At 50.4% G+C, this 16,303-nt stretch overlaps 1 protein-coding gene across 1 annotated transcript; it reads right to left on the minus strand.

The window, feature by feature from the left end:
- Positions 1-399: 399 nt before the first annotated feature.
- On the minus strand, positions 400-15,801 carry SLC35D1 (solute carrier family 35 member D1). Its single transcript, XM_068953486.1, has 12 exons — positions 15,612-15,801; positions 14,667-14,700; positions 14,476-14,562; positions 13,629-13,696; positions 12,918-12,989; positions 12,044-12,112; positions 11,450-11,552; positions 9,869-9,961; positions 5,464-5,531; positions 4,756-4,834; positions 3,411-3,493; positions 400-1,964 (listed from the first exon to the last, which is right to left on the minus strand). The coding sequence occupies exons 1-12, from the start codon at positions 15,722-15,724 to the stop codon at positions 1,856-1,858; spliced, it is 978 nt and encodes a 325-aa protein (XP_068809587.1). The 5' UTR covers positions 15,725-15,801; the 3' UTR covers positions 400-1,855.
- Positions 15,802-16,303: the final 502 nt, after the last annotated feature.

Genomic DNA, 16,303 nt, shown 5'->3' on the forward strand with positions numbered 1-16,303 from the left:
GCAAGCACTGACGCGAGCCGAGAGCGTATGTCCAAGTTACCGGCTCCGGTACTGAACCATCAGGTCCATCGCTTCTTCAATAACCTTGTCTTGCTCAAGTAGAAACAAGCTTTAAAGTTTTTTTTGAAAAAGCCACTCTACAAAGGGTATCAGCTCTGCCTCGCCGCGTATTTGTTTTAAAACACGGGCTAAGCAGCGCGCGGGCAAGCGGGAGCCCTCCTCGCCAGGACGGGACGGGAAAGGTGCATTTTAACTTTAGCTTATTTAGCCAAAACGACCCAAGAGCCAGGACTCTGGAGCGGCCAGCAGATTCGCACCATCTCTTTACCGCGGTATATTAAGTTTTTGCACAACTAGGACAGAAGTTCTCGGTTACGGGTAAAGTTACATATAAAGGACTCCAATAAATACAGCTTGTCTAAGCACCACGCTTACTTTTTAAGCGAATACCTTCCAGAAGCAAATTATATCGTCTATAAAAGCCTTTTCCCTAGTGACTAAAATATAGAAAAAAATAAACACAAATATATAGTTTTACCGGAAAAAAAAAACAAAACCATTTTTCCAAAATTATAAGCATTTCTTTTTTTAAACCAACAGACAATCCAAGGGCGAGACCTAGACAGAAGTGCTGCAAAAATCAGTCAGCGCTGCCGGACACATTAAAAATCCCATTCCTTCAACAGCTCCAAAGGAACTTGACTACATCGAAAGCAAACCGCAGGATGGGACCCGGACAAAGCTAAAACGTCAGGATTGCGTCAGCAGGACGGCGGTAAAGCGAAGCGCGCTCGGCGCCGCAGCGAGCGGCCGCCGTCGCGAAGCACGCGCCTCCCTCGGCCTCGCCGAGGAGCTCGTCGCTGCAGACCGCGGCTGGCTCACCAGCCATGAACCCGCAACACGGCTAAGTACTGACTCCCTAAAAACAAACAAACAAACAAAAAAACCAAGCGCTGAGTTTCTGTGTTCCTGCTTTTGTGCATACAAAGCACAGCAGAGGCGGAAGGGAGCTGCAGGGAAACAAGGGCAGGAAAGGCAGCCCTGCGTCCGCACGGGATCTTCTGGCCTGAGGGTGGCCGGTGGGACGCGGTGCCGCCGCCTGGCAGGATCCCCCGGGATCCCGAGCTCTTCTGTCCCGCGCGGGGCCACCGCCGGCCGGGACCGGGGCGCCCGCCTCTTGCGGCATCGCGCCCACGAGCTCAGCTCTTTCGCCACGACGAAGGGCGACCCGCTGCGCGCTCAGAGCGGCGGCCCGGAGGCAGCGCCGCGACGCCTTGGCACCATCTCTCTGGTTTCGGGACCTAGGTCTGCTCCTACATGGGGCGGGAGCCCTCCCTGCCCTCCTCCGACAGGGCTCGGGGCCCTCCCCGCGCGCCTGCCTTTCGCTGAGCACAAGGGGAAGAGCTGGGACAAATCGCTGAACGCAGCTAATGCCAGAATTAGCTGCCCAGGACCTCTTCGCTGCACCGCAACCGCAACTCGGACGCAGGCTAAGCTGTAACTGACGATGTATCACGGATTCTCGTACAGAGCAAAAACACAGCCAACGATGTTCACGGTACAGTCCTCCCAAAATTCATCCAATCCTCTGAAATTCAAACGTTTACCCCACCTGTGCATGTCTCTACAGCCCAATTTCAGCATAATTAAAAACCCAAGAATTCCTCATAATCACACTCAATTAGATGTATCCTTAAATGCATCTTTCCAGTAATTTTTAAAGGCAGCAATCTAGATTGTGCAAATTACGAGTACCAACATTACTCCATAGCAGACACCCCAAATTTCTTACTGTATTCTGCCAGTGATCAGTTGAACAAAAAGAGTTTGCTTTCCAAAAAAGCATTTCCCCTGGTCACACAGAGCTTTTTCCTTTAATGTCCATCTTGATGCCAGCTTCAGGTGGCTTGTTCATTTGCTCTTCTGTAAAAGTGATATAGGAATACACCAGGCTTCCAGCAATACTGCAAAACACGTTTTTAGGTACAAGAATGAACGGACGCACACAAACATCAAAACTCCAGCTGTTAGTAAAAAACAGTATTCTGCATATTCCAATGCATTTACAAGCAGCGTCCCTTCTGTTTTTAACGGTATAAACCGAGCCTCAAGAGCCTGGTGAAGAGGCAGGTCTGAAGCAAGGCTTCTGCACCAGGACGCTTACTGCAGCCTGCTCGGTCGGCCTGCCAGACCCTATTAATAGCCAGACACTTCCAAAACACTGGTTGCCAAAGACGAGTCAAACACATGGGAGGACCAACCAACGGTCCAGTGTCAGCTGCAAGCTTCAATTTGCTAGAAAATTCTAAGTTTTCCTCCTAAGACCATACGCTTTGTTTAATTCACAGCCAAGTGCTTAATATTCTGAGTTCCTATTATATTACTGGATGTGCTCCATCACTAAAATCATCCTGAAGAACATGGGAAGAATAAGGAAACTTTTCAACACAGAAATACACACCAGTACAGAAAGGAGACTGTCCTAAAAACTGTACTGAAATAAAAAATAGTAGGAATAATAAAAAGTATTTTCTTTTGCTACCTTCAATTATATGGTTCAAACATGCAACTTGGAAAACAGCCCAAGGTTGCTGCTAAAACATGCCTGCACGTTCTCCTGGCTTTAAAACAGCACCAAGTCTGTTTGGAAGCGTCAGGTAATTTGAGCTGCAAACACAGAGCCTGAGCAGAGCTAAAAGCAGCGCTCGGATTCACTGGAGCCCAGGGAAACTTGGCCAGCGTTGCACCAGCTTTCCTCTGCGGTGGCACCGACACCAAGCAGCCCCCCGGCACCAACGGGGTGTTTGCCGAGCGCACTCCTGAGAGCACCCCAGGAAAAGCTCTGCACATTTGCCTTTTTCAAAAGTTACATTGAGAAACGTGCGATCATTTATCCTGCAGAAGCACTGCCGTTTCAGCAGTAAAAATGCAAAAACAAAAAGGAGCCTTCCTCCCCCGCAGCCTCTAAGTGCCATACAGGAAGCAACTTTCCTTTACGTGGTCTCAACGTATTCTCGTAGAATGGGAATTTATTGCCTCGAAATTTTCTATTTTATTCCCCACCTCTATTTTCTACTTTCCTAAAAACAATCAAACAACCCCCCCCCCCCCCCCCCCAAAAAAAATCAGCAAATATCTGCATACATAAATTGGCAGATGCATTTTCCTCAGCAGGTCATTCCCAAGCGTGGGTAACAGCAGGATCAGGACTCACTCCATCTCAAGTCAGACACTAACTTTGCTGCTGTTCCTCCTGCCATGCTCAATTGAAAATTGCAATTCTACTTGAAAAATCAAATTCCGTCATTTTTTTTTTGAAAGGAGCGTTTAACCAGTCAAAGCATTTCAGTTTCACAGCAATGTTCACTTGTAAATCGTAACGAGTAACCACAAACACTTGAAGTTCTTACCTGATATTTAGACCAATGAAGTTTGTCCATGTAAAAATATAGTCTCCTCCAAAAACCATCCCAATATAGGTTATTAAAATATTCTGAAACAGAACAAGATTTTAGGCACAAGAGTGTAAGTTTCCATGTTTTCTGCACTGATTCCACCGAAGAGAGGAGGCCGAATCCTCCTTGAAGAGCAGCTCACAGGTGGCAGGAAAACAACGCAAAGCTCGGCAGCGTTACGGTCTGTTTATGCGACCAGCTCGTTCGGTCTATGCACTAGGTGACCTGAAGGACCTTGGCTGTTTCCAGGCATTTGCAGTTCGTTAGCCCAGGACAAGCTACAAGTACTAAGCGCAGTTAGTGCCACGCACAGCTGCTTGGTGCTATCATGAGCAAACATAAGCAAAGCCAGATACAGATAATCCGGAGGCATTACACACACATGTTATCAGATACCATTGAACGGTGGTTTCTGCGGGCTGCTTGCACTACACCACCTTTCACTACCATGAGCACCAGCGCTGCGCCTCTGTGCTTCAGCACCGCTGACCCCGGGAACGCTCTGCGGAGCATTACTAACGCCAGAAACGCTAGCCATCCGAGCCTGACTTCGCTCTTGGCACGCCTCTACCGTATACACAGATATTTTTTTAGAACAGTCAGGTTAAGAAGTTAGCATCTTTAAGTTTAATATCTTATGTTACGTGAACTCCACAAAGCCTACTGCTTATCCCAAGATAGCCAAAGATCACATTAAAACCATCCTCCACTTTCCCTCCTGTGAATGCAGCATGTAGCAAAGGCCGCTAGAGCCTTCTTCAACCGCTTCAGCATTTGCTCTGTGAGATGCTGCAGAAGAGAAGCCAGGATATCTGCGCGCACGAAGCAGCACGTTCCCACCTCATGCATGACGACGGCAGGGCCGAGGCTGCGGCACATGCAAGAGCAAGGCAACAGCAGCAGTGCTGGAGGCAGGGCAGCACCTGGCCGTGAAAAGGCAAAGCAAGGAGGCTGTGACCGCCACCAGGGTTGCTCAAGGCTTTTGACACACGACAGCGCTGGGATGACATACGTAGACAGGGAGGACCCTATAGCGATGCTGTACGAGAGACGTGCAGAAGGGGAAGGCTTCCTGGATGCCTCGCCAGAGACAGCGCGTGCACGCGCCTGGCCAGCCCAGAGAAAAAGGCCTGGAGACCATGCAAAACTGAAGGACCGATGGTGCCAAGCTGCCATGCACGTCACAAAAATTCAATTTACTCACGCTCCAACGGCTAAAGCATCTGTTTAATAAGAGGTACAAGTAATTACTACAGCACTTGCCCCAGCAGTGACCTTCAGGGCAGAGAACACCACTTACCTTAATGCAGCCAACTATTGTAGTTGTAAGAGCAGAATTATACTGAGTGCAAAGAACCGTGGAGTACATCAAAATAAACCTGCAGGAGAAAGACTCGACATTCAGACTTCAAGACACATTTATTACACTGCAATTACTCTTTTAATCTCTTGCTCTCTTTCCTAGAGTATTTTTTGTGATGAAACCTGCACTGCAGCGGAGTAGGAAACACAGCTTTCAGAAATTTTGTCCTCATCGGGAATAAAGACTTCCCCCCCCTCCCAGAGCTGCTGAGGCCGCCAAAATATTTTTGTTTCAAGGGGAGCGCATATCCCCCCTGCTGAGCTGCAGATCTCACTGATGGTCTCCACCACTCGACAGAGAAGGGATCTGGAGGCCACCCAGCAGATGAGAGCCATGAGCAGCACTTTCAGGCTAATTCTTCAGATAAGCCCGAGGAAGAAATTTCTTTGCAGCAGCAGGTAACCATTCTTGCCAGCACTAGAATTAACTCTATTAGTGCTCTTAGTCAAGCTTTTCAGAAGAGTTAATTACTGGGCAAATGGAGATGACCCTTTTGCACAGGGGCTCCCCGCCACCTCGCCATCCCCGAGGGACCGCTCGCGCAAGGGCCAGCTTTAGCCTGGGCAGCCCCTGCCGCGGGGCTGGGGCGAAAGGCAGGGAAAACACTCCGCAGGGAGGGGGGGACAGCGAGGAGCAAATCCTTACCCCATTATACACGACAGCGTAAACTGTACGACGAAGAGTGTGTCCGCCCAGCCTTTGTACTCCATTGCCTGAAACGAACACAGCCAGCCTCAGAGGCGAGGGAAACGCAATAACCCACAGCCGAGAGAAGAACCCAACCCTGAACTGCAGCTGTCCCGGCTCAGCAGCAAAAAGCCAGCACAGGCTACCCTCGGCCATCCACCCACACCGGCATCACCTCCTGATCCACGGCCCCCAGCCCAGCATCCCAGCAGAGAGCAAAACCCTCCTGGAAAAAGTGGGGAATAAAGCCCAAGGAGCCCATACAAGGAAGAGGAGGCAGGAAAGGCGTTTCCTAGACGGCTACAATCCAGAATTACCGTCCTGGGAACCACAACGGTGTCAGTAAGACTGTGATAAGACCACAGTAAGACCACAGTTTAAAAGGTTGGCAGTGTTTTTATGAACCAGAACCACATGCAACACCGAGCATCTCATGGAAGCCGGTTCCAAGAGCATCCTAGTTTTCCAGCTACATCCAAGTTCAGAGCAAAGTAACTGAAACACAGGTAGACCCTGACAGGGCTCTGAAGCTGGCCTGGCTGTAATTCATAGAGCTGTAGACACTCTAGGACATTAGAAGTCGACATATGTTAAGAATTTGGGAGGGTAGGGGCGAACACTCAAAAAAGCACAGCTGTTGATATAACACTTCATTGCTTCTCAACGCAAGCAAAGCAGTAGAGAGGCTTGTGCTTGCTCTTGGGATCCGACCTCCGCACATTTCAGAAAGTTACCAGGGATGACATACAAGTGACATCCCTGTAGCAAACGCATCTGGCTGGCTGGTCAAAACTCTCCTTATGTCACTAGGAAAGCGTGAAGAACAAGAGGTGTTTTGGTTTCCCTATACCATGATATGGCTGAAAGGCTGTTTGCAACACTGGTGGGGCACACGCGCCATAAGCACGCTCCACAGCTTGGCTCACTGGGACCACAGGGGCTCCAAAGCCCTGTGTTATGCCACTGGGGGCTGGATGAGACTCCAAAGTCAGCACTGCCCAGCAAGGACAGACATTCTCCATCAACTTGCTGGGGAAAAGGATTAGTGAAGCAGTGAGGCTTATACATCAAGTTCAAGGGGACCTTAGCTCCTAGAGACGCTGCTGTATGCATTAGAAATGAAGTGGGAATTTTCATCTTGGGGGTTTTTGGTGGTGATGGTTTTTTCAGTGTCGCTGTTTGTTTTTTAAAGAAAGTTTACACTTAGTTCAGTTGAACTCAATTTTTTTTTTTTTTTAAACCAGTGTCACGTTTGTGGCTGACCTACAAAACTCCACCAACAGGAGATGCAGTTTGTAAGGGGGACAGGGAAGAAGGAAATGAGGCCAGAAGCGGGCGAAGGCTGGTCTAGTGCCTCATCTCCCCGCATGGCAGGGAACAATATCGTACGCAGAATACAACTGGAGAGTCGCAACGGGACTGTGCTGGAGAGAGAAAGCCTGCTAGGTGCCACCCCTGCCACTTCACAAATCCTACTCATCCACAGGAGAGACGTGGTATGAGCACAGCTCTGTAAGTGTCAGGAATTCTCCTTCAAACCAAGAGGAACAGCTTTGCTTTATCACTGTGAAAGACTTCACAGCTAGAAAGCTGCTATGAGAAAGTTACTGGAATTATTTGAGTCCCTTAAATATTTAGAAGTAGCCAAATCCATTAGCAGTGCACTAATCTGCTGAACGTCCTTAAACTGGTGCTTAAGCTTGCCTACTTGTGTTTGCCTCCATTTCATCTCTTTTGACTACTCGTTTGCCTACCTGACCTGCACTGCTGAGAGCTGGTTTTGCTGGGCGCGGAAGCACTGCACTGATGCTTGGCTTGGTTTAATCTTGTTAGCTGAAATCCGGCAGCACATGACATCTTGCCCTACTAGCACAGCGCTATTTAGCTCTAGCTTGCTTCTGCCTAGTGCAGGAATTTTCCATTTCAAAATAATTACCACACGTCCCCCTTTACACACTGTAAAGTAAGGTTAGATCGGAGGTCAAATTCTTTGAGTTTTTCCATGAACTCTAACACTGAATTTTTAGAAGAGCACATGAACAAGTTTCACACATCTTACATAACCACTAAAGGAACTTAAAAGCTTCTCAGCATACATCTTCCCTAACAGGAAGAGCAGCAATCCAGATGACAACAGCTGCATACCGAGTGACTTCGGGCATTTTATCAGTAGTCTGATGCCAGAAACTTCCTGATTGAGAAACCGTTTGACATGGAGCTTCCATACTAAGCACAGCAGCTGCACAAACCTGAAGATAATTCCGAAACTTGAACGCACAGCCCCTAACCGGAGCTGGAGAAGTATTCAGCACCGCACAGGTAAGGCGGTGAAGAGGTCTAATGAAATGCCAGGCTCCCCCAGCAACACTGCACAGTGCTCAAGCATTTCAGGGCCAGGCTTAGCATGTCTGCAGCTCATCTAAGCAGCAACCAGGTCTGCTGCTAGCGGTAGCTGAGCTCAGCCAAGATAGAGCAGACAGCGCGTGGGCTGCGAAATACACCCAGGATCCCATGTAAACTGCTGGCAGCCGGCCACAGGCGAGCAGAGGTCAGCACGGGCTGCAAAGTCTGGCAGAAGGAGCAAACCCATGCAAAGCAGAGGCAGGCAGAGCCGCGGCCAGGGCCCCTACACAACAGACTACTTGGAAGGGTGCTTTCTAACAGGGCATGAAACACAAGCCTGGAGGGGACTGGCCTGCAGGCCCTTTATAAACTCCCTTCACGATCATGATTATTATTTTGCTTGCATTCATCACCACAGTCATTTCCGCCTCTTGTAAAACGAGGCACGGCAAGATATCGTTACCTGTGATGCTTGTTAGTGAACTACTAGATTTAACAAATCTATAGGCTCTAGTGGTAGGGGAGCTTTTCCAAAGCAAAACTAGTAACGTTATCCCCTGCTCTGCAATCTTCTTGTCTGGCTGATGCCGCTGCACAAAGATGCAGCTCCTCCTGCACCTCTCTCCAGGACTGGCTGCCACCCCCTCCCCAGAGACCACGCTTTTTGCTCTCCTGCCTCGTTCTGTTAATCCAGGGAAGAATTTCCAACACACACTGTGGTTATATGCTTTGCAAGAGACAATTTAGCTACACACATTTCAAAAGACTGTTTTTCATAACGCTGCAAATGTTGAATTTCCTGGTAGTAAGTTCAACAGACACATCTTTGTTTGCTTTCAACTGCCAAGAGCTTGTTCGGGGCGGGGGGGGAAGAGAGAGAGAAGTTTATTCAGAAAAAAATGGTAAGAGGAGATTTCTATATGGGCTGAACAGAGGCTCCACAGTGCAGCACAGAGCAACATTCTGCTCCTTGTCCACCAGCTCCTGTTTATAAATGAGCACATTATCCCCAAATATATTCCAGCTGAGCCACCCTCCATAAAGAGGAGGCTATCTTCTTAACCTACACTTGCTTCTCGTCACGTAATCGCAGCTCATTATCTTAGTGGTGGCTGACCAGAACTTGTCACCTTGACACTAAGCTCCTAATGAGGAAGACGCTGTTGGGACCGGTGCACAGCAAAGCACAAGCCCTCCCCGTCTAACACTCCAGGCATCACCTTGGACGCCCCGAGCAGGGACTGCTGCGACTGGCACTAGCACCAACAGCAGTTACCCATGTTAGTCTGGGTGGGCAACACACAGCACCTCCCAATTTCAACAGTTTGTTGTTAAAGGGCTAAAGAGCTTCTTTTTCCAAGAGAAGTCAGCTTGTGCGGTTACGGAACGCGAATCCTCTTGTTGGTCAGTAGAAGAAATCAAGCATAATTGCACAAAAGTTAGCTCCAAGTCCACTTTTAAATTTTGAGTGTACTGAACTACAGATAAATGAGATATGCCGATGAGACAGTCTGGGCAAACCAGTGACCTTTAGAGCAAGTCAACATAAGTAAAAGGGAAAAACAGAAGGACGTCTGACAAGACTCATTTGTTCCAGAAGTACTAACTTTTGTTTTAAATAACGCTTGGTTTAATTTATTCTTCTCACACTTCTCCATTCCTCAAGCATTACGAAAATGCTTTAATGAAGCAATTCTGTGGATCTAAAGCAAGCAGAACTTGCATTAACTTTTTATTCCAATTTCACTTGTTCTCTCCTGTTTGCACACAACCTGTCCTCAGATCATCCTCTGCCCTAAACTGATCCAGTAGATGTTATCTAGTATTCGTTTACAAGTTGGGGATAATGAAGTATTTATCAATTTCACATTCTGAATATTTGCTATTTTATGTAAAAAAGGTAAGTTACAGAAAAGTATGTGTTAGCAAAACGTTCTTCTAAGCAATACAGAACGATACATTTTGCCCAAAAGGTATCGTGCCACTGAGTATTTTGCTTTTTTTGGGATAAGATTCCTACCTTTTGCGCATCTCCGGTGAAATAGGCAATGATCAAGGTGGGAAGTATCATAAACAGTGCATTGTAATATAGCAGACCATATTTCCCCAGCTCCTAGAAATAGGAAACATCTGTGCATTTAAGTTGGCTCTAAACAAAACACAGAACTTTATTCATGTTGCTACTGAAGACCAGGTCTCATGAGCTAAATCCATGCGGGATTCACAGAGACAGAGGAGTTGCAGGGTTTTTATAAAGCGGGAGACTATTTCTACAGCACTTTAGAACATTAGACCAAGTTCTGCTCGAGAGGCTCTTTGGAAACTGCATTGCTAACAAGTCCCCAGTTACTTCCTCCTAAAAGCAGAGGCACACAGTAAAATTTCACAGGCCCAAGATGACAATTTGGTCAGGAATTTAGAGACAAAAACCAAATAGTATTTGGTCATCTAATGTTTCTAGCAAATGCTTTCCATTGGCCACATCTCCAGACACCAGGGCAAACTGAGCCAAATAATTCAGGTGTACTAATTGCAACCAGACCCCCAATTCAGTGGGCTTCCCTGCACTGTGGCAAACAATTTGGGACTTTCCATGCCCGCAGCCAGAACATTCGGGCAGCCTTCGGAGAGGCACCCCAATGCCGAAACACAGCTTTCCCAGGAGGGTGCGGGAAACGGAAAAACGGCACCTACAGCAAACTTCACAACACACTGGATTTCCCCTCATAGTTTGTCTATGAGATAAGGCCAGAAATCAGACTAGGCCAGCAAGCTTGAAGCATTATCATGAACCAAAACGCAGTTTCTTGGCTGTCACAGTGGAGTGCAATCATACCCAGGGGCTCACAACAGCCACAGCCAGCACCGTTTGGCAATACCAACACCAAGAACAGCACAGCAGTATTACCAAATCTTTTGGACAAGAGATTTCGAGAGAGGGATGGGGGTGGCAGTGCTCTGGGACCACAGAAATTGCAATGATATCACTTCCTAGCAGTTTCGGGTTCTTCCAGCATTAGGCCTATGTAGAACGGCAATGGCAGCGCTAGGCAACGCACCCAGAACAAGAAACACAACGGCATGTTTAGTTTGGAATACTATTTCTTCTCCAGCTCCTACTGCAGAAGTGCACTGAGGATATGAATTAAAAAAATAATAGTAAGTCCTTCACTGTTCACGCAATCTTCTTCCTCCTACACAACAAAACCATGCCGCTCTTCCCAAGAAATAAAGAATGAGACCATGAAAGCCATTTGAAGCCACAGCCCCTGTATTCACCATGACACCAAATTATAACTTCTAGTGTTAAAATCCATGAAAGCGTACTTTTAGTTAAAGTGGGAAAGAATGGCGTGTTTAGCCTCCGAACGGGAGGCACCAGGGAACACGGAGCACCTTAAAGCATCTGAGCAGGCATGCAACATGGTGGCTCAGCCCACCGAAGCTGAGTATTACCCCTTCCCACCCAAGGCTGCACCCGCTGGGCCGCACCAGTCCCACTGCTGGTGAGCCCAGGTGCAAACACCAGCACGCAACGGGAGAGTTATGTCAAAAAAGTGCAATACTGAAATGCCAGACACGAAAGTGAACGTCAGCCTACCTTTGAATCCAGCTTCTGTTTTACATAGGCACCATTTGCAGCTGTTAAGGCATCGTTAATAAGGATAAAAATATATCCTTCCAAATCAAATGCCAAGTCAGCACTAGGAAAGGAAAAAAATAAGTAAGATTTTTTTAAACTGTGCAGACTGTGACACTTGAAAGGTTTTTTCCACCTTTTGTCAGAAAGAGTTAATCATGCAAGGAAGGACTGGGATCCGAGTCTGGAAAACATTCTTTCCTATTACAGAGTATGTCTGAAAGGGGGAGCGGGGAAGCCATCATTTACTCACGCTCTTCTTGGGACATAATGTGATACTCTCTTCACCTTATCCCAGTGAAGAAATTCAAAGCTTTGCTCTAGCAATTTTCATCAAAGGATCACAAGATATTTTTAAGAGAGCTTCAGCTATTTTGTTAACAGCACATACACCAGAACACGCTGCCAAGATTTCACCACTGAAAGGCCTCCGAGTATTACATTTTAGTGAGTTTTCAGCAGCTTTGTTGGCTAGCCAGCACACGGGCCATTTCAGAGACACCGAACAAAGCAGCAAGTAATAAAGCTGAAAGGATAATAAATCTGAAGGCTTACCTAGCAGCTACAAACGCACCAATTATCATTGCAAATACTGTCATCTGAATACTCCAAGAAAATTTCTTCCTGACAAAAAAATACAAACAAGAACACTGCTATCATTCATAAACGCAGTTAAGTCATCATTAAAGTATTCCAAGCAGGTAGGGGAAAGCATTTAGTCACATCACATACTGGGTGGGCGGTAGGGAAAACGTAACAGAAACAGCAAATAAAAACAAAATTTTTAGACAATTATCTTTGTGTGTAGGGTGTGTTTTTTGGGGATTTTTTGTTTTTGTTTTTTATTAAGGTTAGCACTGATGAGGTGCAAGTTTGAGTGCTACAACTCTACCTACCACAAGAAGGATTCAGCCCAGCACCGCTGCGCTCGCAGCGGCGTTTGCTGTCGGGACAAGCCCAGGCATCGCAGCAGCGGCGTGGGGACGGACTGGGGCACCCAGCTAGGTGCCCCACGAAGCGCTGCCAACATACACAACACCCTCTGCTGCTGGGAATTAACTGCGCCCAGCATGTGGCACGCAGCACGTGCACACAGCACACATCAAACTCGCACCGCTGCAAGAACAGGGAGAGCACAACCACGTTCCCCTTTGCTTCGCAGTTACATATCGCACTTCATCTCACCCATCTCTTTTTCGGCTAAGGAAAAGATCGTGCAAATCAAGGTAGGTTACTGTAATAAATAACACATTACTGCATATCCATTTCCTCTACCGACCCACATTTCTAAAACCTAGCTTAGAGCCAAAAGAGCCTGACGCGCAAAAGCTTTCTAAAATATGGCATGCCATTTCAACATCTTAAGACTTTCATAACTACAGACAGTATCTTTCATTGATAGTTTTGGAAAAAAGTTGGAAAGACTCACTTGAGTAAAAATCCTTCAGCAAACATTGTAAACAGGATGGAGAACCTTCGCAGGACTGTAAACATTGGCAGGCTGCAAAGAGGAGATTTAAGATAAAAGGGTTTCCCTCCCAGTGCTACAACAATGCAACTTAACAGTCCACAGTTGCTCCTGCAGCAACACCTTGAATTCGTGCCAAGGTAGAGACCAGACAGCAAAAAGTCCTCAGGAGGAAATCACCATCTCCCACCAAACTCCCATAAGCAGGTTCCTTATTCCCCAAAGCAATAATTTGAAATTGTAAGATTTAAGCCTTCGGCCTGTAGAAGGCAATCACGTCACACACTGCTGACCGTGTTTACCTCGAGATACCGCTGCAGATATTACACATAAGCGAGGAGCACAGACCGCACTGTGCTCTCCCAAAGCAAGGTCTCCTCCAGCTGGGGGTTATACGCAGCCTCCCTCCCCACCCTGAATCCTCTGCATACCAAACCTCCTCCATTCCAGGGAGGCCTTTGCTTCAAAGCCAGGGATTTGGGGCCAGATGGGGCACCTCGTGAGCCTGGCGGAGCGAGGAAACCCCCAGGCGAGGCGGTGGGACCCACCTGCAGCCACTCACGCTCGCAGCAGTTATCCCCCAGCAGTGCCACAGGCACGAGACATTAGTGCATATAGGTGATGCTCATCACAACATTATAGCCCCCTCCAATAGATAAAAGTAATCCATACTTCAGTTTCTTTGTGCTGAACAGTCCTGTGATCTGGTTCCCAAAGTACAGAAGAGGTAGAGGAAACGTCTGGAAAATTTTAAGACGGATAACACTTAGTGAACAATTGAAGGCAGAGAGAGAACTAACCAAAAAGTAACAATAATTATATGTATAATTTATACATATATATAATTCTTTCCATCCTGAAATGGAAATTTTCACATACACACATATTCAGGTTCCCCAGCGCGCACAGCACAGCTCTGACACGGTCAGAGGTTTCCCATACAGAATCGGCGTTACCAGGGCAATGAGCACAAACATCGTGCGCACACACATGCCCCTTTGCTGAAAGACGCGTTTCATGTCGTGCAAGAAACCTCTGCAGAACAACAGGAATTCTGCTCTTGGAGAGAACAGCCCCTGCCGGGAAAGGGCCAGGCGCCCCACGCGTGCACCCAGCCGGCCGGCACGTCCCGGCCGCAGGCAGCCCCGTGCGCTTCCTCAGGGACGGGGCGCACGGGCAGAGAGCGCTCACGCCTGCCCCGGGGCTGTAAGCGCAGCTAACGGACCACGTTACACCTCCGTCGCGCGCTCCCTTCCAGGTCCGCCGCGCCTGCAGCGCTGCTAGCGTTAACCAGCCTGCAATCATGGGGATGGCAGCAGGCAGGGTGCAAACGCAGTCTATAGACACGGGAAGGGCCACGCTGGCCAGCATTACGTGCCGCCGAGGGGGAGGCAAACCGCACCGCCCGGGACAGGGCGCACACCGCGTTTTAAAGGGCTTTTTGCATTAAAGAAAGGCGCTTCTCGCCCGCGGAGGGAGGAAGCCACGGCGGCGGGGGGGCGAGCTGGAGCTCCCTTACCCGTCGAGGTATGTGCCGGTCGAAGTCGGGGAACGTGACCACCCGCAGCGCCTTGCCCGCCCGGAGCACCGCCACCGTGGCCAGCATCTGCGGGGGGAGCAGAGGGTGAGCGCCGCCGCCAGCCCCCGCGGCGCTTTGGGGGGGGGGTGGGGGGGGATGGGGGACGGGGTGGGGGGCTCGCTCGCACTCACCTGGCCCAGCCCCACGCACAGCGAGGACGGGAACCTGCGGGCAGAGAGCAGACATCAGCCGCGGGGGGCACCGCCGCACAGCACGCACCCCCAAGCTGCCCCCCACCACCGACAAGCCCCACGGCTGGGGGGGGGGGGATGCAGAGGGGTGCCGGGGGAGCACAGCCCCAATGTGCTGGGGGCAGGGGGCATGCAAGGGGGTGCCCGGCCCCAAAGCAGGGGGGGGGGGTTCCCATGCCAGAGTGGGGGGAAACTCCCTCAGGGGATCCCGGGGAAGGGGGGAAGCAGATTTTGGGAACAAGGAGTCCAGATTTGGGGAGGGGAGGGTCCAGATTTTGAGGATGGGGAGCCCAGATTCGGGGGGGGGGGGGCAGATTTTGGGGATGGGGGCACAGACTGTGGGGACAGGGGGGAGCCCAGATTTGCGGGGGGGGCCCAGATTCAGGGGACAGGGGGGGGGCAGATTTTGGGGGGAGGCAGATTGTGAGCATGTGAAGCCCAGATTTTGGGGATGGGGGGAGCCCAGATTCGCAGGGGGGCCCAGATTTTGGGGATGGGGGGAGCCCAGATTTTGGGAAAAGGGGGCCCAGATTTTGGGAAAGGGGGGCCCAGATTCTGGGGTGGGGGGGGCCCAGATTTTGAGGATCAGGAGCCCAAATTCGGGGGGGGGCCCAGATTTTGAGCACGGGGAGCCCAGATTTGGGGAGGGGGGACCCAGATTTGGGGAGGGGGGAGCCCAGATTTTGGGGGGGGGGGCAGACTTTGAGGATGGGGAGGGGGCCTAGATTCAGGGAGGAGGGGGCCCAGATTTTGGGGACGGGGGGGAGGGGAGAGGGAAGCCTAGATCTGAAGGGGAGCCCAGATTTGGAGGGGCAGATTTCGGGGGAGGGGGCCGGGATTTGGGGGGGGGGGGGCCGGGGCGGGCGCAGGCCGCGGCAGCCGTACCCGTAGGCGGTGAGGACGCTCTTGTTGAGGACGACGATGAGGAAGGAGCTGAGGCCGTAGAAGGCGGCGGCCAGGAGGCGGAGGCAGACGCTGAGGCCCGGCGGCGGCGCCATGCCCCGCTGCGCATCGCCGGGCCCGGGGGCTCCCGCGGGGGCCGCCCCGGCCGCCTCGGCCGCCCCGACCGCCCGGCGTCTGCGCGCCGCCGCCGCCGCCGCCGACATGGCTGCTGGGGCGGGGCCGGCCGCGCGCGCGGGGGGCGGGGCCTCGCCGGGAGGGGCGGGGCCTCGCGGGGCAGGGGCGGGGCCGCGCGGGGCCAGGCGCGATGTAACGGGGGAGGGGTATTGCACGGGGAGTATTGCATGGGGGCACCCTGTAGGGGTGTTGCACGGGGGGTATTGCACAGGGGGTATTGCACGGGGGGTATTGCACGGGGGGTATTGCATGGGGGCACTCTATAGGGGTGTTGCACGGGGAGTATTGCATGGGGGCACTCTATAGGGGTGTTGCACGGGGGGTATTGCACAGGGGGTATTGCATGGGGGCACCCTATAGGGGTGTTGCATGGGGGGTATTGCACAGGGGGTATTGCATGGGGGCACTCTATAGGGGTGTTGCACGGGGAGTATTGCACAGGGAGTATTGCACAGGGGGGTATTGCATGGGGGTATTGCACGGGGGGCACTCTATAGGGG

The sequence above is a fragment of the Struthio camelus genome, chromosome 8, assembly GCF_040807025.1.
Source record: "Struthio camelus isolate bStrCam1 chromosome 8, bStrCam1.hap1, whole genome shotgun sequence".
In the NCBI taxonomy this organism is placed as follows: Eukaryota; Metazoa; Chordata; class Aves; order Struthioniformes; family Struthionidae; genus Struthio; species Struthio camelus.

Coding starts and splice junctions, on each gene's coding strand:
- SLC35D1 (XM_068953486.1), bottom strand. CDS start 15,724: ATGGCGCCGCCGCCGGGCCTCAGCGTCTGCCTCCGCCTCCTGGCCGCC. Junction 12,990..13,628: donor TTCAGCACAAAGAAACTGAA/GTATGGATTACT, acceptor TCCTCTTTGCAG/CCTGCCAATGTTTACAGTCC. Junction 5,532..9,868: donor TCACCGGAGATGCGCAAAAG/GTAGGAATCTTA, acceptor TGTTCGTTTCAG/GCAATGGAGTACAAAGGCTG.